Source organism: Amaranthus tricolor, chromosome 14 (assembly GCF_026212465.1).
Source record: "Amaranthus tricolor cultivar Red isolate AtriRed21 chromosome 14, ASM2621246v1, whole genome shotgun sequence".
In the NCBI taxonomy this organism is placed as follows: domain Eukaryota; kingdom Viridiplantae; phylum Streptophyta; class Magnoliopsida; order Caryophyllales; family Amaranthaceae; genus Amaranthus; species Amaranthus tricolor.
In genome coordinates, this window is record NC_080060.1 from 6712912 (window position 1) to 6739450 (window position 26539).

At 32.1% G+C, this 26539-nt stretch overlaps 2 protein-coding genes and 1 long non-coding RNA gene across 5 annotated transcripts; 1 reads left to right on the plus strand and 2 right to left on the minus strand.

Moving 5' to 3' along the window:
• Positions 1 to 2657: 2657 nt before the first annotated feature.
• LOC130800475 (protein N-terminal and lysine N-methyltransferase EFM7) lies at positions 2658 to 12697 on the minus strand. 2 transcript variants are annotated; one of them, XM_057664030.1, is made up of 7 exons: positions 12537 to 12697; positions 12372 to 12436; positions 9266 to 9399; positions 6132 to 6277; positions 5422 to 5493; positions 3256 to 3357; positions 2658 to 3112 (listed from the first exon to the last, which is right to left on the minus strand). In XM_057664030.1, the coding sequence occupies exons 1-7, from the start codon at positions 12595 to 12597 to the stop codon at positions 2967 to 2969; spliced, it is 726 nt and encodes a 241-aa protein (XP_057520013.1). In that variant the 5' UTR covers positions 12598 to 12697; the 3' UTR covers positions 2658 to 2966. The 2 variants fall into 2 exon arrangements, with proteins under 2 accessions (XP_057520013.1, XP_057520014.1); XM_057664031.1 differs by lacking the exon at positions 5422 to 5493 and having other exon boundaries at positions 12537 to 12686.
• Positions 12698 to 14830: 2133 nt separating this feature from the next.
• Positions 14831 to 24517, minus strand: LOC130800476 (LIMR family protein At5g01460-like). Its single transcript, XM_057664032.1, has 14 exons — positions 24039 to 24517; positions 23847 to 23932; positions 20180 to 20292; positions 19672 to 19782; positions 19266 to 19364; positions 19025 to 19147; positions 18484 to 18546; positions 18325 to 18389; positions 16272 to 16381; positions 16075 to 16189; positions 15929 to 15994; positions 15652 to 15762; positions 15511 to 15577; positions 14831 to 15372 (listed from the first exon to the last, which is right to left on the minus strand). The coding sequence occupies exons 1-14, from the start codon at positions 24386 to 24388 to the stop codon at positions 15325 to 15327; spliced, it is 1527 nt and encodes a 508-aa protein (XP_057520015.1). The 5' UTR covers positions 24389 to 24517; the 3' UTR covers positions 14831 to 15324.
• LOC130800477 (uncharacterized) lies at positions 21888 to 24281 on the plus strand. Of its 2 annotated transcripts, none has more exons than XR_009039420.1 (3): positions 21888 to 22369; positions 22473 to 22609; positions 22938 to 24040. It is a non-coding gene; the product is annotated as an uncharacterized LOC130800477 (long non-coding RNA). The 2 variants fall into 2 exon arrangements; XR_009039421.1 differs by lacking the exon at positions 22938 to 24040 and adding an exon at positions 24156 to 24281 and having other exon boundaries at positions 21891 to 22369.
• Positions 24518 to 26539: the final 2022 nt, after the last annotated feature.

The window sequence follows — 26539 nt, forward strand, 5'->3', positions numbered from 1 at the left end:
TCGTGTTAGTAACGCTATACCTATGACCTCCATCATGACATAACGACTACTTAGACATCTCACCTACGTCATCAATACCTATGACCCCCAACATAATGAACATTGCCACTACTTTCTCGAATAGAAACATTCCAAAAATATACTATAGTCACACGAATGATGTCATTTCTACATGAATACAAACAAAATCAACATCATTATCAACATCATGCCAATACAAGTATATTATATTTATTTGATTGTAATCTTTTTGATATATAAAGTAATAAAGTCATGTATAGTATTAAAATAATAATAAACAATAAATAGTATTTCTAACATATAATGTAACTAAATCAATTAATAAATAACAACATCAAAACTTTTAATAATATATAATGTAGATAAAATTCAATTAATAAATCAATTAATAAGTTCATAAATAATATTTATAATAAGAACATCAAAAATTCTAATAACATATAATGTACATAAATTATATTGCTCATCAACAACAATACTTCAGAAACAACAAAATAAAGCTATTAAAAACAATTAAACATTACCTTGATCAATTGTGGATGACTTAGAAGAGTGTTGATTTTAGAACTAGTGACCTACATTTGAGTATATAAGCAAACTTCATTAAAACCCTAAAAAAAAGAAATAAAAACTCAAAAAAAACGCATAAAAGTTTACCGTTGTGCAATCTAGATTATCCCAGACTAAATTGAAAGAGCTAAATTGGAAGAGAAATGTAAGAATTGATGGAGTGAAGGTAGTCTAAGAGTGGTTTTTGAAAGGGGGAAGTCGACTTTTAGGGCTTAGGGTTTTTAATTATTACTGAAATGGGGAAGGAAGAAAGAAGTTGTTGTATTTAGGCACGATGGTGTTCGCTGTTACTAACTACGAACAAGATATTTAGTCAAAAAAAGTCAACAGCTCTGTTCGCAGTTAGTAAGTGCGAACAACTCCTTTGGCTGAATCAAACCCTTTATTCACAGTTAGTAAGTGCGAGCAGACCCATACCTCAGGTTTGGGAATTAGGCGCTTACATTTAGAAATAAGTTGATTTTGCTCTTGTTTGATGTTTTTTTATAATTAATCCTATTTATTTCAAATTTTCTACTTATATTATTCTTAATACCCAATTACAACATATTTAATGTCCACCGAAAAAGTACTTCAAATGCCTATTTACAATATTCGTAATGTCTATGGAGAAACTTAGCCTACTTATTATATTATTAATGTCTACCTACAATATACTTAATGCTCACCGAGTAAGTACTTAAATACTTGCAATATTCTAAATGTCAACTTACAATATTCTTAATGCCTACCGAAAAACTTACTCTATATTTTTTTTTGGGTCAACCCAATTAGAGATGGTTTCTCAAAAAAACTGTCTCTCACAAAAATTTGTATTAAATTAATCTCATATACTCTCTACATGTAAAAGTTTTGTATACATTTATTCCACTCTATTTTAGTATGCATCAAATTATTATATTGATAATAATAAGTATTTTTCATTATTATACTTATTAATTAAAAATACTTACTGTTTTAATATTTTTAAGGGTAGTGCACACTAAAATAATATAGACAAGACTTTTCCTCTCTCCATTGTCTTATAATATTCTGATAAGAAATATTATATTTAAAAAACAAAAATTTATACATAACTTTTCATGGATATCTATAAATTAATAAATAATCATATCAGATCTTTTTATATTTGTTTTGACGCAAATAATTTTTTTATATATTTATGTATATATGTATCTTTTATGAAATACATTTATAGATATTGAGCCTTAAAGACATGTTTTAAAAACCGTGAAAAAACAAATGAGAATATCAAAGAGTGGTTTTATCATTTCTATTTTAAAACTAATAATGGTAGTCTTTGTATAATTTCAAAGTTTATTATTTTTTAATGGTTTTTTTTATTAAAAAAATACTTATTTCTAGTTTGTTTTGATGCAAAAAGAAATTCGGTGATTTTTAAGAAAAAAGTGGATAATGATAATAAATGAAGAGATAAAATGAATTATGTGAATGAAATTAAAAAAGAGTTAAAATGTAAAGATGCGAACAAAAGCAATTGGTGGGTCATTGTCTAAAAATAGAAATGATGCAAAATTAAGTGGAACGGACCAAAATGACAAACGATACAAATTGAGTGGGACAGAGAGGGTAATAGATATTCTACAACCTTTATTTGTATTTATAATTATAATTTCAAGGTAAATATTAAAATATGAAAAGCTTAATTTATTAATCATTGTACTCTAAGAAAAAGTTTTTTTTAAAAAAGTTCTTATAGCATTGTTAGTAATAACCCTTTTTTATATACTTCTACAATAACTAGAACGAACGTCGTTTTATTTAAAGTCACATTCTTATTAGATTCTGAATCATATGTTTAGCATTTGTTCTGACGAGAAGAAATAAAGGAAAGGAAACAAAGATATTGTATTGTACGAAAGAGCTCTTTTACTTTTTAGATAAAATCATTTCTTTTAACATTAGAAAAGATTTAAAAAGAAAATATTCATCTTCCGTTCCTTTCCTTCCTCTCCACTTTCGTTACTTTCTACTTCATGATGTTACCCAAACATAACATAGTGTAAGTGTCCATGATTTAATTTTTTCCACGGAAATATCTAAAATATCGAAAATGGCTAGACTTTTTCTGATTTGATATTAGATTACAGGTGATTTATGGAGGCCGCTAAATTGTGGGATTGGTTACAACGAGGCCATACAAAACATTTCAATATATTTAATTATTGCACTAGTGCATGTTAGTATTAAAATTTTAGGATCAAACCCAAGTCCTTAACCACAATGCCAATGGTTATATGAACTAACATTTACCAAAACAAAATACTAAGAAAGAGAACAAAGTAGATGTTACTACCCAACTTAAACTAAGTCATATAGAGTCACTCTTGATAGAACTGTTTTAGTAGGAGCTTTCAATTCCTAGAGACGATGCAATAAACCCGGGATCCAAGATGCTTCGCTTGCAGACCGGCTTCTTCACAACCCTTGAAGAATAGGGCTTCATCATCTTTTCCTATTCTGCGTCTCCAACTCATTAAAAATGCAGGATCGGGCAATACTGACAAAACGACGTGCACAAAAGACATTACTTTGTTTCTGAAGGTTAAACGTTGTGAAAAATCATCGGTAAATAACACTCCAGTAAGTTATAATAACAATTTCAAAAGTAAAAGAACGATATTGATTAGAAAGAAAGTTTACCATCATCCTGTTCATTATGAGGTGCTAGCATGTTTTCTTTCGGCTGATAGCTCTTTAAGAGAAAGGATATAGTCTTTATCAGATTTGGATACTGTTTGACATCTACATAGATGGGAAACATGTAATATTCATTAGTGACTAAATTATGAACGAATGAGTACTCACCCAAGAAAAGATCACGGCACAATCATGTACAAGTGAATTAAAGCGCAGTTATTGTTGCAAGAGAAGGGATAAGGGTAGAAGTTCTTTTATGAGAAAAAAAGCAAATCAGCTTAAAGCTTAGAAATTCCAATTGAAACAATGTGTAGTGCAGGCAAGATGTAATCTATAGCTCAAAAAATCCGATCCGAATTATCTGATCTTGAATATCCGGTATCCGGTTTTTAAACCGGATAAATCGTTGGGTGTCAAATGCGGTCAGAAGTCTCGTGAAATGATGTAGGAATCAGTAATGGCAAAAATATGTGAGCGTAGGAACCAGTAATTTATGTGGGCGTCATGCAAAGAAAAAACAGAAAACTATCCTCGACCTTAAAAATCGCAATGCTATGGCATGCAATCCTTTGAACAAGTAACAAGAAGCCTGAAAAGGTAAGGTCGGCACAAGGTCCTTGTGAGCCCACAGATGAGCACAAATCAAAGGCAAAAATATGCAAGTATAAGCAGTGGCTCATCGAGTTATGGAAAACAAAGAACATTAAGACTCGGCCACTCAGGTTAATCTGCGAAGAATCAAGCAAGAGTAAATTTAATCTCAAGAATAACCACACATGACACAACTCTATGTGATGAAACATGAGAAGTTTAAGCCTGGACCCACAGATCCTGCTCAAGTACAAGTGTACTATACCCCTAAAGAGTGAGAGTCTTACAACCTACAAGACGTTCAATTCAAGTATGGATGGAAAATCACTTAGAACAAGGGCCCAAAAATAGCACCAGTTGCCCAATTATACCTACCCTGGAGTCAACAAGACTTCCATAATACTAAACACCAACAAGATGTTTTCAAGCACAATGAATTCATTTTTGGGTTGGCCAAATAATGAACAAAAAGAGATAACAGTGGACATCATGAAGTAATCAAGTCAGGTCACCCATTGTGCATAGCTCTAATGAGTGTTGTTGTCTTGAATGCCTTGATGCACATAACGTATGATTACTAGGACTGTGACACTACGTTAATATGTTCATGCTGATGAGGGGGGCGGCTCAACATATACTAATACGAGTATCAGTGTACATCTAGAATTATGACATTATTATATAATGCTACTTTGCTGTAGACCATTGCTATTTAGCAATTACCACTAAATTCCAAAGTAAGTCATAAAATAATCTCCATTATTGTTTGTTAAATGAAAATATCCATGAAGTTACGAGCAACCCCTTAAAACAAGATGCTACATAGTAGCTGTTCCTAATGGTTCTCATCTGGCATATACCCTCTATTTTAGCTGATGAGGCTGAAACATAACTCTATGTCCTTTAAAAATCAATTAATTTGTGCATGCCACCAAGGAAGTAAAATCAATTACACTACTTCAAAGAAAAATATGTTCAATAATCTCTCAAAAACTTCCATTTTTCCCTATTCGTTCTCTACACTAGTAAACCTAGTAACCCAATCCACCCTTGTATTCTCTCCTCCAATTTACTCAACTCTCCAAGTTTGTTCTCTTTGCATCCTTTATTCCCACAACCAGTGCACCAACCATACTCAATTCTACTCAGTTTATTAACTTTCCTTGTCTTCTCATCTTCCCAGGAAAAGAGATTAATATTTCTCCCTCTTCTACTCTATGTTCAACTACTTATTTTCAGTTTAGTTGAACTCTATTGAGTTTGATTCAGCGAGCTCAAAAAACCTTTGATTCAGTATAATGAACTTAGCTTATCACTTTTACTCTTATATTTCACTATTTATTTAACTTATGGTTCAGTTATTTTGGTATACAATTATATATTGAATACTCCCTTTGAGTTTACTATATTTCAACTCCCCACATCTCGATATATAAGTACTTTGCAGGGGATTCAATCCCCACTAACAAGACATTCAATCAATCATAGATGTACTTGAATACTGTTAGTAACACAGTTATACTCTTGCATATGAGACTGGTACACATAAATCAACTCATAAAGAGATCACATACTTACATAACAGGATATCACTCGCAATTACCAAATTCCAGATTGGATTGACATTAGAAAAGTCGTCACCCCATGTATCTGAACATAAAGCAAGCAGCACTTGTCACCTATCACTTAAAAGATTGATAATGAAACCATAATATAACTCAACAAATGATTTACTAAATTCTACTTGAAAATTTTGTTTTGATCATGACTCTTTTTAGGTGCATTATAGCTTTTAAATAGGCTCTATAAAATGATTCATGCATGTGACGTGCTTAATTGTGCAATGACCTGGTAATTGGGGTTTTTGATTTACGAAGGGGTAATTAGGTAATTACTTTATTAGTGGTAACTTGGGGAATAAGTTAGTTTTAAGTGGTAGTTTTATTATAAATAAGGGAATTAGAGGGTCATTATAATCATGAAAATTGTTATACACTTGTTGGATGGGTTTTACTCATTTTAGGAGATCTCAATCTTCTCGAATTGCTTGATCTATCTTTTGTTATATTACTAATTAGGTTGTAATCATCCTTTGTTCATCCATTTTATAATACACTTTCACTTTTATCATTTTATTATTTTGTTTCCAATTTAACGTTTTAATCCAAATAATCAGTTTATAGCAAATTGCTAAAGCATTTTCAAATACTCACACCATAAAACAGTTCAATCAATTGATAAAAGAACATAAAATCAAAATGAAAACATGAAAAGCACATCTAACTCACGCTTGACATGAGGCAGCGCAGGGGTGATCCCATTGATCATGCAGTTATAAGATATGTTGTCCTCAATTTCCTGATCATTGTAGTCAGACGTCGTAATATCAATTTGAAACATTTTCTTCAAAAAGATAGCCAAAGCACCAGTTCCACTGTTATCAATTAGCAGGAACACAATTAGCTTGACATAGGCCCTTTAATAAGCTAAATCGTAGCTGAAGCATGACAGCTTTATACAACACAGTGATTATTGGTATCTATTTTAATACTTGGAAGTTCCACTTGTGTTGAAGTTTTTGCCCCACATCCTCTATGGAACCCAAGGGTTTCACTAATGTCATTTCAGTGCCATGATATCAGATAGTTATTGCATTAAATGCCCGGCAATTAATGTGTTCAAGATTTCTACGTTTGCGTAAGTAATCATATAACTGTTTTAAGACGAGGTTACCAAAGGGAAACTATTAGTCTATTACCCATACTTCTTTTTTAAGTTTATTTTTTAAAGCTGATAAGCAAATTCAATTCAAAAAAGAAATTAGGATGGAAGCAGCCAGTCAATAAGAAAACATTGATGCCAGTAGCAGAGTATATCCATCTATTACAGTTTCCTTCTTTTACCCCAACTATTTTTTTAAAACATAGAGACATACATGAGAAAGGTAAGCTCATAGATCGGCAAGAGGTAGGGCAAAGGAAGCAGCACCAAGGACGCTAATATGTTCCTACAAACTTCGGGCACAATTATGAGGCTAAGTAGCATTCTCCCCTATTGCTCGCACTCTTGACTTTACCTCAGGTACTTGTGTGTTTTGTCAGACCTTGGCACTTGGACGTGAGTAAGTCAAGTAGATATTTCAATTTGATTAAAAATCTTGGGATGTGTTCATAAAATAGTTAATTTGGACACTTGCACACATATTCGTGTCAGGCATGAATATATGAGTCCAAGTAACATAGACATTTCCAACATTAATCTCTCTAAGATTGAACAAACTAACTATCAACACAAAGTCTATTCATAGAATGTGCTGTTTGGCATAGTAGATTCAAATGACATCATAAAATAACTGCACGTACATTTAGGATAAGAGAACTCTTTATGATCCTTTCTATGACAACCAACACTTCAACAGCTGCTGAAGAAATGTTAAACAATAATGAAAAAGTCTTAATCCCAATAATATGGGGTTGGCAACATGAAACAAAAAAATGCCAATTGCCAAAGCAAGAAAATTTACTTTCAGGATTGCTAGTTGTATGAACTTCTCCTACAAAAAATTTCAGGCCATGGTTTTTATTTTGTGAGGGGAAAGAAAAGCAACTTCACATTGCGTGCATGAATCTTGACTATTTCCATAGCAAAGACCTCACCAGCAATCACATTTTTAACACATTACTTACGCCATTTTGATAAGGTCTAGGTGAATTTATTTAAAAACTCATATTTTCCTTTTTCTTTCTTTGTTTTTGCTAATCTAAATTGAGAAACATGCTTATAATTAAGGTGAATTAAGATATGAAACCTCACATAGGAATCAAAATCAAATATAAGTAATGCAGCAACTAAAATCAATGATGTATCTCATGAATGAAACTAGCATTTCCTTTTGAGGAAATAGAAATAAAAGATAATTATAATACAAATTAAAAATAACAAACAGTCACAGATCATGAAAACAATTCACATAATACGTTTTATAAAGACACAGGATGTACAGAACTGTAGTGCAGCAAAAGATCCACCAGTCTAGCATCACAAAAATTAAAAAGTATTTTTATCTCAGAATCTTATTGGATAATTGTAAAATACTATAAGACATAACAAATTGACAATCAAAGATGAGAGTTGGAATCAAAGCAACAAGAGAAAGTCTACCCTCCATACGTGTTCCCACTTCCCCCCAAGGAAAAAGAAGGCAATACTTTTTACAGAAATTTCAAGACTTGAACTGAAATATCATCTTCAAATCTCAATAAACTTACATCCAAAATTCCAAGATAAAAATAAATAATACTCATAAAATAATGGAATAAAAAGAACTCGGTACCTGCATTGAAAATAGAAAGATTAAGCCTCCAAAAGAATGAGTATTAACATCTTTTCAAGTAATGAGAAGCATACTCACTCACCAAAGATCAAACTTGGATTTTAATGGATATTTATAGTGTGTGTTAATGTATGAACCAAATATGCAAGTATGTGATGAATAGGAATAATGAACAAAGCAATCGAAGACACAAGATTCAAGGTTGTTCACCAATTTAGGCTACATCCACCATATCTAGCTAGGATAGTATTAATATTGTGTTTAAAGGATAAATTACAATCTTGAAGGAATTACAATGGAGGTTTAAGAGGAAGAGAAGAGTTTATGAGGGGAATAAACTTAAGCAATAAGAGCGCGATACAATGAAACTTTTGATTCGCAACAAATGACCTAGGACTAGTGTATCTATAGGGAAACATAAGTCATTGGATTATCAAGTGGATAAAACATCGACACAAAGCAAAAACAAGGCAGTAGTTGTCTGGAGGCTTGTGCTTGTTCGAGCAAGATAATGCTCGTTCAAGCACAGGTGTGCTGGTTGCTTCTGCTCCTTTGTGCAACGTGTTTCATGGTCCCCAAACCTCCCTTCAATGCTAATTATCCTACGGCTGATGCATGCCTTGCTCCCAAGGCCATGCCTTTTTCTCCAAGACTTTAAACCAACCAATGAGTATAAGAGACAAGAGTACTAGGTTGATTCTCTCTCAACCAATCCCAAGTTGGTACTTGGTCCTGTTCTTAACACACTAAATTAATTTGCTTAATTAAGTTCTAATTACTTGGTGAACCAAGTCACCTATAATCCTAACATTCCATATGCCTAATTAGACATATCAAAGGTGCAATTAAGATCAAAAGCATCCCATGACAGGTCATAATAAGCGTTGATCATAAGAACCAACACTCCAGGTAAACAAACAAAATCAATACGTATCTAGTCAGAAGTCACAAGGGGCCACAACTCCCCCTGGTTGGCAATTCCTGCGAAAATGTTGCCTATAATAACAGGTCAAATCAATTGTAAAATCTAAAATCACTCATAATTCTAGAATGCTACAATCAAATGAAAGTAAAAAACATATTACATGCCTCCCCAATTCAATGATATGTTTCCCTTCTATCCAAGCTCGATGTTGAACCAACCATTCTGCAAAAGCAAATGTACCTGGCCAGAGTAAATTAGCATTGAACTGGTGAAAGGAAAATTCCCTAATGATCAACTCCTGCAATTGCAAGAATACACAAGAATAAACAACACTGTAACTAAAAATGCTAAAGTTAAAATAGAAAAATTTATGAAAAAAGGAGGAACCAGCAAGAAGCATAACAATCAGACTTAAATCACACCCTATCATGATAAATCATTTCCCATACCAGGAACAACACAACACCATCTAAGAAATATCCTAAAGCTGACTACATAGAAATCGATGAACATGCCTAATCATACCATGACAAAGCATACAATCAGCCCAATAGGTGACGTCAAAGTAAGATTTACAGCTCACTACAATAGATGCAACCAAGCTATTTCTCTTTTCTGCTAAAAATGAAAATTAGAAGACTAATGATGCAAATAAAAAAAATGTTAGATAGCATGCTTATAAGTATAACGGAAAGTGGTTCACAAAGACATGTCCGCAAAGACGTACGCAATCAATATTCCCATTCATAAGATGAAAATACTACTAAACCAAGCACATCGTATAAAAAGAGTTCCAAAAACTTACTCTAACACCCACCTACAATTCATTCATACTTCTGCAAGAGCTCAATTTATCGAATGTACACAAATTACCATATTACCAATTTATCATTTAAGGGGTGCTTGGTTGGGTATTTAGGATCAAATTCAATCCATTATATGGTTTCTAACTCCATTCCACTCACCCAGAAACCTTTAACCATTATTTCACCTCCCCCTAAAGTTTTTAATAACATTCCTTTATAACATTAATAGAATCCATTACATAATCTAATTAACGAAGTCACAGAAGTATTGAATTCTTAATCCATACCTCTATAGTATAAATTTCCCATCCATTTCATTTCATTCCAAATTAACAAGCCAAATGGCACCTTACAAATAATAGTTTGTACATAATATCTCAGAGTATTGGGGAAAAAAAAAAAAAGCAACATCTCATCCAACATAGGTGATTTTTTTATAATTAGACTTAACATGATAGTTTTATGTATATTAAGTGACAGTACAAGTACATGAATGACATAATTATTATACAGGATCTTATTAGTAAAAATCATATTACGAGATAATGGAACTTAGTCATTATTAGATTTTGGGGATGCGAAAACTTTAGGATGTTATCATCTTCTCCCCTAGTCTCATTGGCTTTGTACATTTTCATTTTTAGTTTGCCTCATAAAAATTTACTACATTTTTAATTCTAGAGATGAGCGCACAATACACTCCATCAATTCTCATCCATATATTTAACCTAATTTTCATCATATATATATATATATATATATATATATATATATATATATATATATATATATATATATATATGTATATATATATGTATATATATGTATGTATATGTATATATGTATATGTGTATGTATATGTATATGTATATATATATATATATATATATATATATATATATATGCATTTTAAGGGTTTGTGGCAAATGGTTATTGACTGGAGTAAGCCGAACCGCCGAAGCTCATAAGTCAGTTGTGTTAAGCTAGTTGTTATGTCAATTGTATTGGAGGTGTTTTATTAAAAATTATTGTTGATTTTTGGTTGTTTATTGTAGAAAATGTGGATAAAAAGCCAATAACCAATGATAAAAGCTACTCTTAGTAACCTTTTGGTCTTAGCTTTGGCTTAAAAGTCAGCTTAAAAGGCTAGCTTAAAAGCTGTTTACCAAACACGTTTGCATTGTTTGATAGTCAAAAAGCCAAAAGCTCACGGCCAACAAAAAAACATGAAAAAGCCATCACTAGATATTTTTTCTTATACCATAAACCAAAAAACAAAATTAATAAAGTACTTCCTTCGTTTTTGTTATTGTGCATAGTGCACACTTTCCTTAAACAATCATATTGTGTGCTCCTTCTTTGGGCATGACTGCTTGGTCCTTTGGTTGATATGGTTGTTAATGTTTGGTTGATATGGTTGTTAATGTTTCCTCTTTGTTGTATGGCTTTGGTCTTGCTTTGGGTCTTTGCTTTTGTGGTTTTGGTCGGTAATAGGCTTCGTAGTTTGGCTTCGGTTATTCTGGTTTGTTTGACTTTCCTAAGCACTTAAAAGAGTGGCTTGGCACAACCCATCATAGAAGGTGGGTACCTTATTCATATTGAAGTCGTCTAAAAGGATCTCGGTTTTGGTTTAGGTGTTTGTGTTTGCACTTTTTGGGCTTTGTCTAACTTCAGCCGGACTTCTCAAGGTTTCTAGGTCCCTTATAGAAGCAATTAAGCATCATTCTCAAGGTTTTTAGTAGCATCAAAATGAATAAACCCATCATTCACAATCACAGACTAGCAAATCAATAGGAGTCGTCTCCAATGAAGTTACTACCAAAAAATTTATATCAAATTGTTACAATAAATCTAAAAATGAAAGGAAAAATTGTCCAAAATAACCCCATCTATTGCCCATCCACCGTGAATAATCCCTACTATTGATTATTTCTAAATAATTCAACCTTTGTATATTATTTGCTAACAACACCCTTTTACACATTTTAACTGGCTACTATAGGTACTTACTAGCCATTACACTCACTTCTTCTTCTCCTTACGCTTCTACGTTGGTCTTACCCTACCCCTCTTTGGTGGTAGATACCTATAATAGCCGGTTAAAATGTGGATCGAGTTAGTGGTAGGTACCTATAATAGCCGGCTAAAATGTGAAAAGGGGTGCTGTTAGCAAATGATATACAAATATTGGATTATTTAGAAATAATCAATAGTAGGGATTATTAACGGCAGATGGACAATAGTTGGAATTCTTTTGGACAATTTTCCAAAATGAAACCCAGTATTGTGTGAGATATGCCCATCGATTAACCAATGTTGTGATCACAAACTCGATAATTTACTACAAATTTTATAAAAAAAATCTTAAATTAAAAATAAATAAACACTACAGAATACAGGAAAAAAAAGAGTAAAACACCATACGAACAAGAAAAGGAGTAGAAAAAATAAAGTACATACTCACCATGCCAGGAAACTGGTGATTCCTCTCAACAAAATTATGATTAACTCCATCATTGATTTCTTCATCTACACAAATCAAAGTAATATTGACAATTGAAAGTGACCATTTTAATTGTTAATTAACATACAAACAGAAAAATAAAAATATAAAAAAAGGAAGAAATACCTGAAGAGCTGTCAGAAGCATCACCGAATAGGGAAGATGGAGAGAAGAGAGCAGTTTCCATTGGAGAGGAGGCAGCCACAACCCAAAAACTTTCGCAACTCTCAAGTCTCCACTCTCCTCTATTCAGTTCTTTCTACAGCCTATTTTATTTTTTTTGGTTCTGCCTATTAGATAGTTTTTAAAATATTATAAGTTTGGTATTAAGAATGATCTAAGTAGACATTTAAGATATTAAAAGTAGACATTAAAGACATGGTAAGTAAGCATTAAGGATAATATAAGTAGACATTAATTTTTAGTGGACTGGACTTGAGATAAAGACGATATCTCAAGAGATTAGCTATTATTTTTTTGGATTTTGGATTACCAGTTACGGACAAACTAAAAATATTTTAAATACTCTAATTAAACACATAATTAATAATTAATATGAATTTCAATAATTTATTATATTAATTTATATAATTGATATCATAAAATAAGTAATTATAATTTTTACGTAAATTAAGATGAATTTTAATAATAAATATTAGGAAAAATTACCTAGGATAATCCAATTTTTTCATGATTTTCATAATCTCATCTATTGATTAACCATGAATAATCCCAATTTTATTGGGTATTTGCTTGGAGCAAATTCGGGCAACCGGATTACCTACTATAGCAAATTTTCTTTTTTTAAAAAAAAGATAAATTAATATAAATGTCAAAAAAATGTTTCAAAAATGTTAAAAAAAATTTAGAATTTTTTATGTAAATTTTTAAAATTTTTCTCTAACTTTATATAAATTTTCAATTTACTTTTTGATAAATTACCTACTAAAGTAGGTCATTCGGGTACTTAAGTTTACTCTAGGAAAATAACCCATAAAGTTGGGATTATTCATGGTTAATCAATAGTTGAGATTATTACAGAAAAATCATGAAAAGGTTAGATTGTTCTGAGTAATTTTTCCTAAATCGTGACAACTCCCAAATCTCATGGTGTTGGAGGTGACTTTGATCACCTAGTAACTTACTCAATGGCAAGCACATTTGAGAATGATGAAGTGTGTGTAATAGAGTATGGGAGAATTAGCTTTAGATCACTTGATGAAGTGATTAATGTTGATAAATTGGAGAGCTTTGGGCAACACATGGAGTGTCTTGATCAAGGCAAGGATCGAGGGAAATGTTGCACGACCAAGATAGCTCCTCGAGCAAAGTCAAAAACACACTGAAGCCTTCGCTCAACCAGTCGAGCGGCTTGGGTCGCTCGAGCAAAGTGCAGTCCCCCAATTTTGACGGTATTTTGTTTTGTTGTGGAAATTGCTTGGGCTTTAAGGCCTTTGGTCTTAAGGTTTCTAATATGTCTTAGACTATATATAGGGGTCTTAGAACATACTTAGAACATAGTGAGAAGCTAATACACTAGAAACAACTAGGGTTTATCACCAATAGATTTCTTCCTTGTATTAGTGTGTTTGTGAGAGATTGACATTACAGGTGTGTTCTCAAAGATTGTGAGGCTTGTCATTGACGTATTGTTGAGTATATTAATAATAAGAAACTTGTTTTGAGGGTGAGGTATCTTTAGATACCTCATTTATCTTTGTGTTCTTGTTCGTTGGTGTTGTGTTTTGTTTTTGTGCATTTATTCTTCACTAAACATCCCAAATCCTTGCATTTCATAATATTTACTAAATTTTAAATCGAAATAATTTTTTTAATGGCTTTATCTAATGTTATAATTAGAAACAGTGATTTCAAAATAATTTTATTAATAGCTTAATAGGTGAAATTTTTAAAGCATATAACTAATACCTAAATTTTTTATTTATGATTTAATTCTTTTATGGCTAATGGCTCAAGTATTCAACAATACTCCTTTCGAGTTCACCCTTTAGGTATAGTATGATAAAATGGAAGTTTTGTAATTAAAACAATTTTGCTAATTTTTAAATACTCCATATCCCTATGTGTATGCCAATATTACTATTTTAGTCCTTTTAAATTACTTTACTATATTTTCATTTTGAATAATATTCCCATCTTTCTTTTAACTTTTATCTATATATTTTCTATTTTTTCTCTCTTTTATTATGTCGCACCAGTTTCTTCACATATGTGTAATTGCATGGCAATATCATGAGGGACATGAGGAGTAACATAAGATGTAATATAAGAGAAAATTTCGTATGAATTTGATCCATACTATTTTTAATGAGTACTAATCTCAAAAAGTTTTAAAATAGTAAGTATTTTTACTTGACAGCCACGTATAATCATTGAAAAATTTGTTTTCTACAAGTTAGTACACATTAAAATAGTGTATATAAGACTCTTACGATACTTCTACCATATCATAGTACATACATGGCATCAGTTCTCCTGCATTGCTTACAGTGAAATAAAAAAGTAGTGACAAGTTTTCATCCGCAAACTTGCAACTGTAAATTGATAATATAGTGTTGTGGATACAATCAGGAATCAGTCGAAGACAATGCGATACAACTAGTCGATCGCTCTCTGCCCGACAACTATATTACAACTGTAAGAAGCTCATACCCACCCCTTCCCTCCTGTGCCAAAAGAATCTCTCTACATGTCCTAAATATTTGGTATTGCACAAATCAAGCCGAAAAATACATACAAAGAGAGATATAACAGTAGTAGGCGGTAGCGCAGCATTACTCTCAGCACCTTGCTCGATGACACTATATGTCGAAGCATACTAGAACAAGATCAAATCATCATTATAAGCAACTTTAAGAACTTAATGTGGCTGATTTTTGATGTCTGAACACAATCAAGAGGAAAGTTGTATCCTGCCGGAAGGCTTCTTTCTTCGCCAACCCTGAGCATCACAAAGTACAATTTTCAGGTAAAGCCTCGGACGAGCACAAGGTAGGGTATGCAAAATGCAATGAACCTCCTCCCATGGAAAATTATCCCAATATTCCAGTTTGACGAGTAGAAGAGATCAAATACTTACACACGCGGAATAGTAGGTGAAGGTCAATATGGCTAATGCAATGAAGCCGATTTGAAACACATTATACCTGTAAATCATAGACAAGATAAGCAAATCCAAATGCTTAAACATAACTGTACAACAAGGGTTCGAGTAACTGACTTATATAAATATTTGATGCCACGAAGAGACTGCAAGGTGTGACCAAAAATTTCACCAGCAGCTGTTGCTTGGGCATAATACGCAAATGCAGTGGAGCAGAATTGGATCACACTGAAACCAGAAAAAAGGGAAAAGTGTCACAAGTCAACTGATTTCAGTTCCTTAAAAAGGAACAAAACATCAGTACAAATCCCAATTCCAAGTGGCTTTGGACTCGCATAAAAGATTTAATGACACAAAATTGGTAATATAGTAAATAAAGGGACAATGATCAAACCTGATGGAGCAAAGAAGAATAAGACCAACATTGAACAGGAAGGAGTTCATAAGAGTAGCTCCCCACCTATAACAAAGTCAACTCTCGTAAAATACTATGAAATGTAACCCATCAACAGATATAATCAGTACTAGAAATTTTATTACTTCATTGGATGAATGGTGATGAAAACTAATTTTAGACCAAGCATAGTTGCTCCAGCAACAACTGCTACAAGAAGATAGAAGCAGAAGAATGCAAATGCTGCAGTACCAAGTAACCCTGAAAATAAAACAAAGAGATTACCATCACAATTAACAACCAAAAGTAACATAAGCAGTGATAATCTCTTACGAAAACTCACCCCAAACATCATCCAACTTGATGAAAACATAATTCAAGAAAGGCGAAAGCGGAGGCCTAACAATCAGATAGATCACAATATGTGCAATCCAAGCCACTGAAACAATCAGCCTGACAAAAGATACAAAGAACAAAATTAATGAACTTTGATCATGTTAAGCTATGTTACGAGGACACGGCACATGTGGCACTATACACGTGTCAACACAACATAGGACAATTGTCGGATCAGGGAAACAGAAACCTTGATATCAATTATCTTTTACCCAATATTTTGATGCAAGACGAGCATTTGCTATCTTGAGACTATGTTCCTTTCAAATTTCAAAAAACCATGAAAGTAAATTAAAAACTCAAATTTTCAATTTCAATTCTTTGTTATCTAAATAAATAATACTCGTTCATATTTCACATTATACTAAAGCATTACATATAGATATAAATGTTGTTGTGTCCTTGCCCTAGTACGTATCTGCGTATCTGTGTTCCAGACTTTCAGGCATTGATGTGTCCAACTTTAGCACATGTGCCGCACCCTGATACTTAGATATGTATCTAAGTAATATAGATGTTAAGCACATAATGAACACTGCCTCATGTACTCATTTTTACCCAGTTGATTAAAAAAAATTCTAGAAGAAAACTTTCGACTTAAATAAGCAACTATATGCACTAACAATGCGCTCCTTACTTTAGGAAAACCAAACAAAAGGAAGTTGATACATATCAAACCAAATATCTCTAAATCCTCAAAGGTGTACTCACTTATACTCTGATTCCACCAATATTGAAATACATGAAAAGATGGCGATCAAGAATCGAAAATCAACTAGATTAATATACAGTTTTACAGTTCAATACTAACATATCAAACATACTTCACCCCTTATATTTGCAAGGATCCTAAAGTGTGAACATTGCATTAGAAATCTTAATTGTTAGTTAGCTCTTCACAAAAATTGGTGCGTTGTTCACAAAAATGCACGTCCATCCCCCTAAAGCTTCGAGTGGTTAATTTAAAAGAATTAACTACTAGTTGAAAAGTAAACTCAACAGAGGCATTTCTCTCCTGGTCTATTAATGAAAATCCGCTAAACAACAATGTATATCTTCTAAAGATATGAATGCATCAACCAATCTCTTTTTCCGCTGCTATAAAATGAAAGTCGAAATGTCAATGAACTTGCAACTCATAAAAGCCAAAGAATAAGCTATTCATTGCATAGCTTAAGTAAATACCATGACATCATTCACAATAAATCCTTTCCAAAAAAAAGCATAAAGCTAGGGTACATTTGCCCGCCAAGGGTAAACCCATACAAAGACTTACTATAACTTAAATCAACTAAGAGACAATTATGAAAAAATATCGTTGACAGGTTTTGGAAAGGTCAAGAAATATGCAACATATCACAAACTAATATATGAGCAGGCTATTGACACTAGAAAGAAACAAATGATAAGTTAAACTCTATTGAATAAAAAAACATGAATATTTACCAGTGACATCTAAGGACGGACACATTGCAGATGTTTCTTTAGGCTTAATAATATAGTTGATTATAATAAACACCAAAAAAATAACGGCCATGAAAAATCATGAGTAATGTAACAAATATATAATTAAAAGATTCCTCCTAATACGCAAGGTACTTTGCTACTAAAGTTCCAGCAATAAAATTGATACGTACAAAGCTCTTGTTCAGTATCAAAACCACACGGAGAGCAAACAACACATTCTATTCCATTTCATTTTGCTACCTAAACATCATAAAGTAGATCCCACTTAGGCAGGATTAATGAGTTAATGTGCGTGACCTTATCCTTGTTAGTGACAACTTCACATAAATGACAAGTGTACATGATTTACTGTGCTATTTAAAACCTCAAATTTCATTAATTTAAACAAAATTAAGATCCTTGATCCTCCTCCATCAAAATAGTAATACATAGGTAAGGAAGCCATGAAGTAGGTGAGGCAAAGACTATCTAAGCAATGCAAGCATTAATAATATTAAGATGCAATTGTTAAATTCAATAAAATCAACACCCACCCTAAGATTCCCAATATAACTTTTACCAAGTAACCCAATACAGTCATAGCCCAAGCAGTTTCAGCCTGAACGAGAAGGAAAGTATTAGAAAAACTGTAAAAAAAAATAGGAAGAATACAATCAATTTAAGGGAACCAATGATTAAAGTAATAACCCCACCTTTTCTCCTTGAGGATACATCTCTTCCAAAGATTTTACATCTTCTTCAAGTAAAAGTAACTCCTACAATCCACATAAATTTTCAATAGTTACCATGAATACTGACCAAGAACCAAAAAATAATCACATTAGAACTATATATGAAAACAGAAATTTCTTGATAGGGCCACACAATTCATTGCCTAGTTCAAGGCCTCCTACACTGCATCATAGGAATACCATAGAAGAGTAGGGAAATTGTCCTTTCTTTTAATTTAGTTTAAAACATCTTCATGCTCTAATGCTCACTTCAAAAGAAACAGATAGACGGTCACAGATTCCCAAGAAGAGATATCATCAAAAGAATCCTCTACACCGAAATCAAGCATTTACTAAAGAATCTTTTAGAGCCACAATGCACAATCTCCTCAAGCATTTACTAAAGAATATTTTAGTGCCAATGGATATGGCATGGTATGATGGTATGCACCTCAGAATTTAAATGCAATGGAAATAGATGGTTTATTAAGCATACCAAAATATATAAAGAGCACTGGGTTACCTTTTCCACTGCTTTCACATTTTTACGCCATTTTCTCCCTTTGCTACCACTTCTTTCCTCGTGATGAAGGGCATCAGCAGTTTTCTTTAGCTCTCTTGCCTTTTTACCAAGCTCGGTGGCTTCCTAATAGGCAGCAGTAGATATGAGAAGCGCACATATTAAATGTTGGAATATATTGAAAAAATTCCTACAACAATTAAAGATAATCAAATCATTTTAATCTTACAAATGAAGAAAATACCTTAATATACTGGGAACGAGTTATAACAGCCTTTGGACGCCTAATGAAAGCAAATATAAGCCCGAGCGGTAGACAAGCAATGCCAACAGCACCAAATATCTATCGAAGGAAACATGATTGACTTTGAGACATTCTCCCAAGTGAACAGACCGACATTAACACACATTCACTCAATGGAACTTCAAAATGCATGATGCCTCAACAAAAAAAAAAAGAAATTGTTATATTTATTCAAATTTCAAAGTGTTCCAACAAAACAATATTTTCAAACATATTGCAAAGAAAGTGATTGCAATATCTAATTACTGAGAATCTTTTGTTACCTGTCCTCAGTTAATGACAACAGATGCTAAGACACTATTAAGAAACACTAATATGCAATGGCATTCATGAAAAAAGAAAATACCGTGAAAAGAACAGATCCTGCAACAGTAGAGAGGGCAACAACATATTCTGGGAAGGTCGCTCGCATAGTCCATGTAGTCTCTGATGCTGGGCTAGCTGAATATGCAGAACACTGAAACCAAAAGAACAAGTACACAGAGAAAAAGCTCAAAAAGAAAAACAAATACAATTACATACTACCTCCGACTTTCAATAGTTGCTACACTTGCACAGTAGCCACTATTCATCTAGCGATATTGTCTTACATCTTATTCTACATGTATAAGAAAAAGAAATAGCCAACTAAGATCCTATTTTATTCGTCTTAATGCATATCTTCATCATATTAACTTTCTATAATTTTTGAATACGCACAAGTAAAGATATTAAAGGTCAATATAGTACATTGAATAACGTGATAACAACTAACAAGTATAGCCACAATTAAAAAAGAAGGCTATTAGCTATAATTTCTGGATTGTCGATACACAAAAAATGTAGAAATGAGCAATATAATTTAGTTGTCTAACCTGTCGTGAGCTCCCAATACATGGATTACCACTAGAAAAGCTCGACGAACCGGGAAATGGAGTTGTGCTGGACGAAAGATGTCGAACAGTAAAGTCTACCTTACCAACCAAACCTGAAAAATGGTTGGACTAATCATGAATAGACAATCTATTAAGCACAAAAGAGTTTTTAATTCCTCTGAAAAATGGCAATCCACTATCATCTACTATATACTCCTTCATCCTTGTGATTTTAGTACATTCACACTTACTCAATTTATTAAATTTGGCTAAAAAAGGGAAGAAAAAGATATTAGATACAAAAAAGGGTGGAATAAGTTTGTGAATGAGATAAAATAGAGATATTAAGTTTATAGATGAAAAGAGGGGATCGAATGTAGTCCCATTTACTTTTATATATAAATGGAAAAATGACTAGAACATCCGAAAAAGGCAAAGTCTAACAAATTCACAAGGACGGAACAAATATTTGGTTTCTTGCTCAACTCTGATTTTAAAATCCAATTTAGTGCAATACAAAGAATTAATAGTTTTTTAGAGTCATTGGACAGGGAAACAATAAACATCCCACAATAATTGACTATTAAATAGTATGGGTAAAATCAGAGAGCATTTTATATTTATATGTTGTTTACCAATAATATTTAATCATTGGATGAGAATAAATATAAGGTCGTATTGTGAAAGCACAAGTTGAAAATAAATTCAAAAATAAAGTATATGGAATGTCATTTAGGTAATGGGGAACCAGATAGATGTGTGGTAAACTGAGGGATGAGGAATTACAATAGGTGAATGTTCAAGTGGAGAAACGGATAAATTAACCAAGATGTTGCGCATAGTATTCGGTATGGTTAGCTCAAGAAGAGACGTAGACGTGGGTTGAAATGTAAGAACATGTATTAAATGTTAAGGGGAAATTTCAATTGAAGGATCAATAGATCATAGCGTTGTTACATGAGTTAAGATGTTGATTTGAATGCATAGATGAAAAAAAATTATGTGGAGTACCATTAGAACTAGATTATTGGCTTCTATAGAAAATCCATTTTATGGGATCGAGGTTTTAATTTTCTTCTTGTTGTATAAATTTCCAACATGACAATTCATGTCCTTTCTTAATGTAAGTGTTATGGCAAAAAGGAACATTTATATAGGAATAAGTATAAATTATTGGTCCACAAAAATTAAAGTCCAAAATGTCCACTAGGAATAACTATATTGCGGGGTTAAGTTGTAATTAGAGTAAAAACAAATTTATTAGAATCATATTGTAATGAACCGGCCAAGAACAGTAACAAAAATTAGTTTATTGATGAATTAACAAGAAAGATACAATGGGATGTTCGAGCCCCCAAATACTCCTAGTGTTTCTACTTTAATTCCCACTAATTACCTGCCCTTTAACATCCCATAATCCCCTCTATTTATAAGATATGGAAGGGGAAAAACAAACAAGAACATAGGCTAATAAACTTCCTATAAAAGAGCAACTAACATAACAACCTAAAATAACTCTAACCAACATTTATTTATTTACTTTACTTAAGACCTTAGGTAATTTCCCATACATGACACATAACTCACTACCAACCTCTAACATAAACTACCAGACCTTAAATGCTACCATTTCTTAGTTAATGACTCAATAGTCAAAGCATTGTTGCCAGGATCGAGGTACGATCCGGGTCGCAGAACGGGATTGAGAATGCAATTCACCATTGCTTAAATTTTGAGGTGGGAACAAAAAAATTTTGGGTCGAAATTTTTGGCTTGCGATACGATTTGTTCCGGATCGAGATACGATTTGGGATCGATTACTTTCTATCAATAATTTTTTTATAACATATAACATCTTGGAAAAAAAAAATTTTTGTGTATTTTTAACATTTAACATCAATTTCTCTCTCTGTATATTTTCTATGACATTTAACATGAATTTCACTATTCAACATTTAATATATGTAATTTTTAACAATCAATTAAAGTATAGGAGACAAGTTATTAAAGTATTTTAGAGTACCAATGTACATTCATATTACTTTCTGACATATGACTCTTCACCTCTCCACACTTGATTATTATTTGCTCAAAAGTTTTTAACAAATGCTCAAAGTTACTATACGGTCATCTCCTATTCTCCTTCCATCTTCATCAGAACCATATTGGAGCTTCAATGGTGCTTATCAAGTTATCATCTCCTCCCTTTATCTTCTTTATTTTCAAGAAACAATAAACAATCAGTAAGTATTTTTTATAGTAATATTTCTTTTTTTTTTACTATTGCAATTAGGGTTTGGGATCGATTGATTCAACATTCCAGGTCGTGAATCCACGTGTTCCAGAACGCCAGTGACCCGCAATTGGGGTCGCACGATCCAGATCGGGGGTCGGAGGCCAAACCATCGATCCTGGCTACACTGAGTCAAAGTAATCTTTCTACTCGATTTCCTTTTCAGAGTCATTTAACATCATATCCAAAGTCTTTAATCCGAACAATGCCAATTAAGCAAAGTTATTTTAATTAGTGCAATTAATGCCAATTAAGAAAAGTTATTTTAATTAGTGCAATTAACCATCCACTTTCTTTAAGTTTGGCAAACCAGTATATGATTAAAACCAACCATCAAATAACTATATCAATCAAAGAGCTTAAGGTTAGTTAGAAAGTTCGAATAACATTGCCTCACATACATTGTAAATTAACTCACTCGATTTATAAATCCTATGACCTACACTGATAACCTTTTTCTTGTAGACTTGTAGCAGCAATTCCAAGTGGTTTCCCTCTAGCATGCACGATGTAGTTTCCAATGATAGAAAGTATACAGCAAGTGTCCTAATAGAAACACAAACTCTTCCCAGCAAAAAGTCAACATGTACAACAACCCACTCCTCACATAATGCTCCTAACCATGGCAGGGATATGGGTATGTAAGAAGGGAATATGTGCCACCCCCATGAAATTGCATAAAGACTATCACATTTAGTTGATTACAGTTCAAATCTATATATGTACATGGTAGACTTCATCTAGGTCATGCTTAACAATAAAGAAGAAAAATAGATTTGCGTGAAAGATGGAATTAAATTATTATATAAAGTACTTAAGGAATGAAGAGATGATGATTGCTCCCCACACTCATGCTGTCAGTGTTACTCACCATAGTTGATCCACCTCCATATAAATTAATCTAGTATTTCCAAGGATTTCGACAAGTTATACACCCAATACTAACACGCAGAGTTTGAGATGGGTAACCGATTAGAGAAACATAAGTAATGATGCATTTCCAATTGGGGAAGTACAGTTCCTCGACTAAGTCCTAATACCCATCTTGCGGCTTGCAATCATCTAAGTCATTCCAAATTTGAACTACAAATCAATTCCTATTGCTTCCTAGATCATTCCAAGCATGGCACGAGTATTAAATCTTCTGACATAGCTTACAAAAATGTGCATTTGCAAACAGAACTCCGTATTGAAGTACACAATAAAAATCAACTCAAGCTGGAGAACTTAGGACCATATGGCGTTAATATTGAATTGTTTAACATATTACAAATAAAATGGAGTACACAAGAGTGTTAGGCCTTCATTAGTATCCTGAAATCGTCGCTTACTTTAATTTCTATTTATAATTAAAATTATAAAATAAGAACTCACCGTATAGAATGCCCAACACAAGAGCGCAAACAACAGCTGTTACACCCACCCATAACATGGCGCTTTTAACCCGCTTTCCGATACTCCTACAAGAAAAACACCAATCGCGGCCAATATCAGCAACAAAAACAATCAACAAAATCCTGAAAAAAAAAAACGTATATCAATTGATTGCACAAATAAGCACCATACTTGTCCTGGTCACCCTCATAGTAAAACATAGCAAAGGGAATAATAAAAAAAACGAGAACAGCGTCAACAATGTAGATAGCAATCCAAAGTTGCTTCATCGGCAACGTCAAATGACAGGCACCATTATAAAGAGCGTGACGGCAAGCGTGGCGATTAGCGACATCAGCGGGAAGCATTAATATGGAGATAACGGCAACAGAAAGTCCCAAAACAACGACGAATTTAGGAAAGTAAGCTTGGTTGACATCATCAGGATGCTGATAGTTAATAAGAAGGTAGACATTGAAAATGAAGACCAATACACAAACGATAATGGCGACGATCAACAATGCTAGGTTGAAATCCCCCATTGCTGATTTGGGGAAGAAATTATGATCAAGTTTGTCGATTCAATTTGAATTTGTTATACAGATCTGATGTTTGAGAGGAGAAGATAGGAGAAGAGGAGGCATGCGATGATTCCTTTCTCTGTTTGAGTTAATTCGAAGTGGGATTTACGGGTTAAATTAAAAGTCGTTATTTTCTTTTTTTTTTTTTTTTTTTTTTGCATTTTTCAATTTTAATTTTAAATGTATCAATTTAAACTTAGAATAAACTTTAAACAAATCAATTAAAATAAAAATTTTCAGTTTTAACCTATTTGTTATTAATTTTGACGTTAAACTGATCAATTTCTACTTAAATATGGTTTTGTTTCATAATTTGAGAGCGGAGTTAATAAAATTGTATTATTTTATCATTATATAGATGAATTTTAAACAACAAATGAATGATCAATAACAGTATCAATAATAGTGTTAAAACATTAAACAATATAAATACTTTTATTCAATGCAACATGATGGTTCTAATAAAACATAAGAGTACTTGTACTCTTTAATCAACAATCAATAATAGTGATATTACTCTTTCCTCAACACGTTTATATATATTTGTAAATAATTCAAATTGAATATGTTAATAGTTAAATTATGACACATAAATTGACAATTGATGTTTTATGATATAATTCAATTTTGAATGTATAAGGCTATAAGCTTCAATTATCGTTTTCAAAATAAGTATTTCAAAATCTATAAAGATATTGTATAGGTTTAAGTTCAAATTGAGTTAATAGTTAAATTATGACACATAAATTGACAATTGATGTTTTATGATCTAATTCAATATTGAACGTATAAGGCTATAAGCTTCAATTATTGTTTTCAAAATAAGTATTTCAAAATCTATAAAGATATTGTATAGGTTTAAGTTCAAATTGAATATGTTAATAGTTAAAGTATAACATATAATTTGACAATGATGATTTATAATTTAACTCAATTGGAACTTCTAATCTTCAATTATCGTTTTAAAAATAAGTATTCAAATTGTATAGATATATTGTATAGCATTTAGTTCAAACTTAATATGTTAATAGTTTTAACACTATTATTGATAATTTTATTGACCATTCATTTGTTGTTTGAAATTAATTCAAAGAATGATAGAATAATACCATTTTATATAACTTCGTTCTAAAAATTGTGAAACATAACCATGTTTAGGTAGAAATTGATCAGTTTAACGTCAAAATTAATCACTTATAGGTTCAAATTGAAATTTTTTACATTAATTGATATGTTGAAGTACTACTTTACGTTGAAATTGATATCTTTAACGTTAAAATTGATACATTTTAAGGTCAAAATTGATAAATGCCTAGAAAATGGAAAAAACAAGGGAAAACATGTGATTTTGTTACACGCGCGTATTGTGCGGGCCCACTCTTGATCTCAATTTGAGACGGTCTGAGCCAAGTTTTGGTGATTTGATATTCGATACGACTACGAGACTGTTGGATTTTTTAAGTCCCTTCCTATGTGAAGAAACTCGATTTAAATGAAGTCTAAATATCCATTTATTTTAGCGTATGTGGAGTTATTATTTTTAGCTTCATTGGAAAGCTTAGGGCATGTATGTGTTGTGTCTTCTTTCATCAAATAATTTTGAAAGTAAGAAAGAGAAATAAAATCTTCAAAAAAGAGTTCAGCCTGCTTGCCATCAACACAAGCTCCACAAAAAGGCATTTTTCGGACTTTTAATCGTTGGATCGTTCTATAACTTTAGCAGCTTGTTAGGGACATATGGGCTTTATTTTGAACGGTTGAATCATCGTTTTGAGCTTTCTTTCGTCTATTACAACCTTTGGACAGACGCTGTTATTTTGGGTGATTTCTTTCTTTTTGTTTCTCAATTATTGTTTATTATAGTTCCTTGTTCTCGGGTAGTTAGTTTTGTAATATCCGAGATATTTTTAAAAAATAATAAATAATAAAATAAAATAAAATAAAAATAGGAAATAAATAAATAATAATGTAAAATTTAGAAAATTTAAACAAAATAATAAATTTGTTAAGATAATTATACGTTTAAAACTAAAAAAAAAAGAAACAAATTAGGTTTACATAAAATAAATAAATAAATAAAAGATAAAAAAACAAAAAATTTAGGAGTAGTTT

Coding starts and splice junctions, on each gene's coding strand:
- LOC130800476 (XM_057664032.1), bottom strand. CDS start 24,388: ATGGGGGATTTCAACCTAGCATTGTTGATCGTCGCCATTATCGTTTGT. Junction 16,190..16,271: donor CAAGTTGGATGATGTTTGGG/GTGAGTTTTCGT, acceptor TTTTATTTTCAG/GGTTACTTGGTACTGCAGCA. Junction 15,763..15,928: donor ATTCTTCTTTGCTCCATCAG/GTTTGATCATTG, acceptor TTCTGGTTTCAG/TGTGATCCAATTCTGCTCCA.
- LOC130800475 (XM_057664030.1), bottom strand. CDS start 12,597: ATGGAAACTGCTCTCTTCTCTCCATCTTCCCTATTCGGTGATGCTTCT. Junction 12,437..12,536: donor TGCTTCTGACAGCTCTTCAG/GTATTTCTTCCT, acceptor TGATTTGTGTAG/ATGAAGAAATCAATGATGGA. Junction 5,494..6,131: donor TGCGCTGCCTCATGTCAAGC/GTGAGTTAGATG, acceptor CTTTATGTTCAG/ATACATGGGGTGACGACTTT.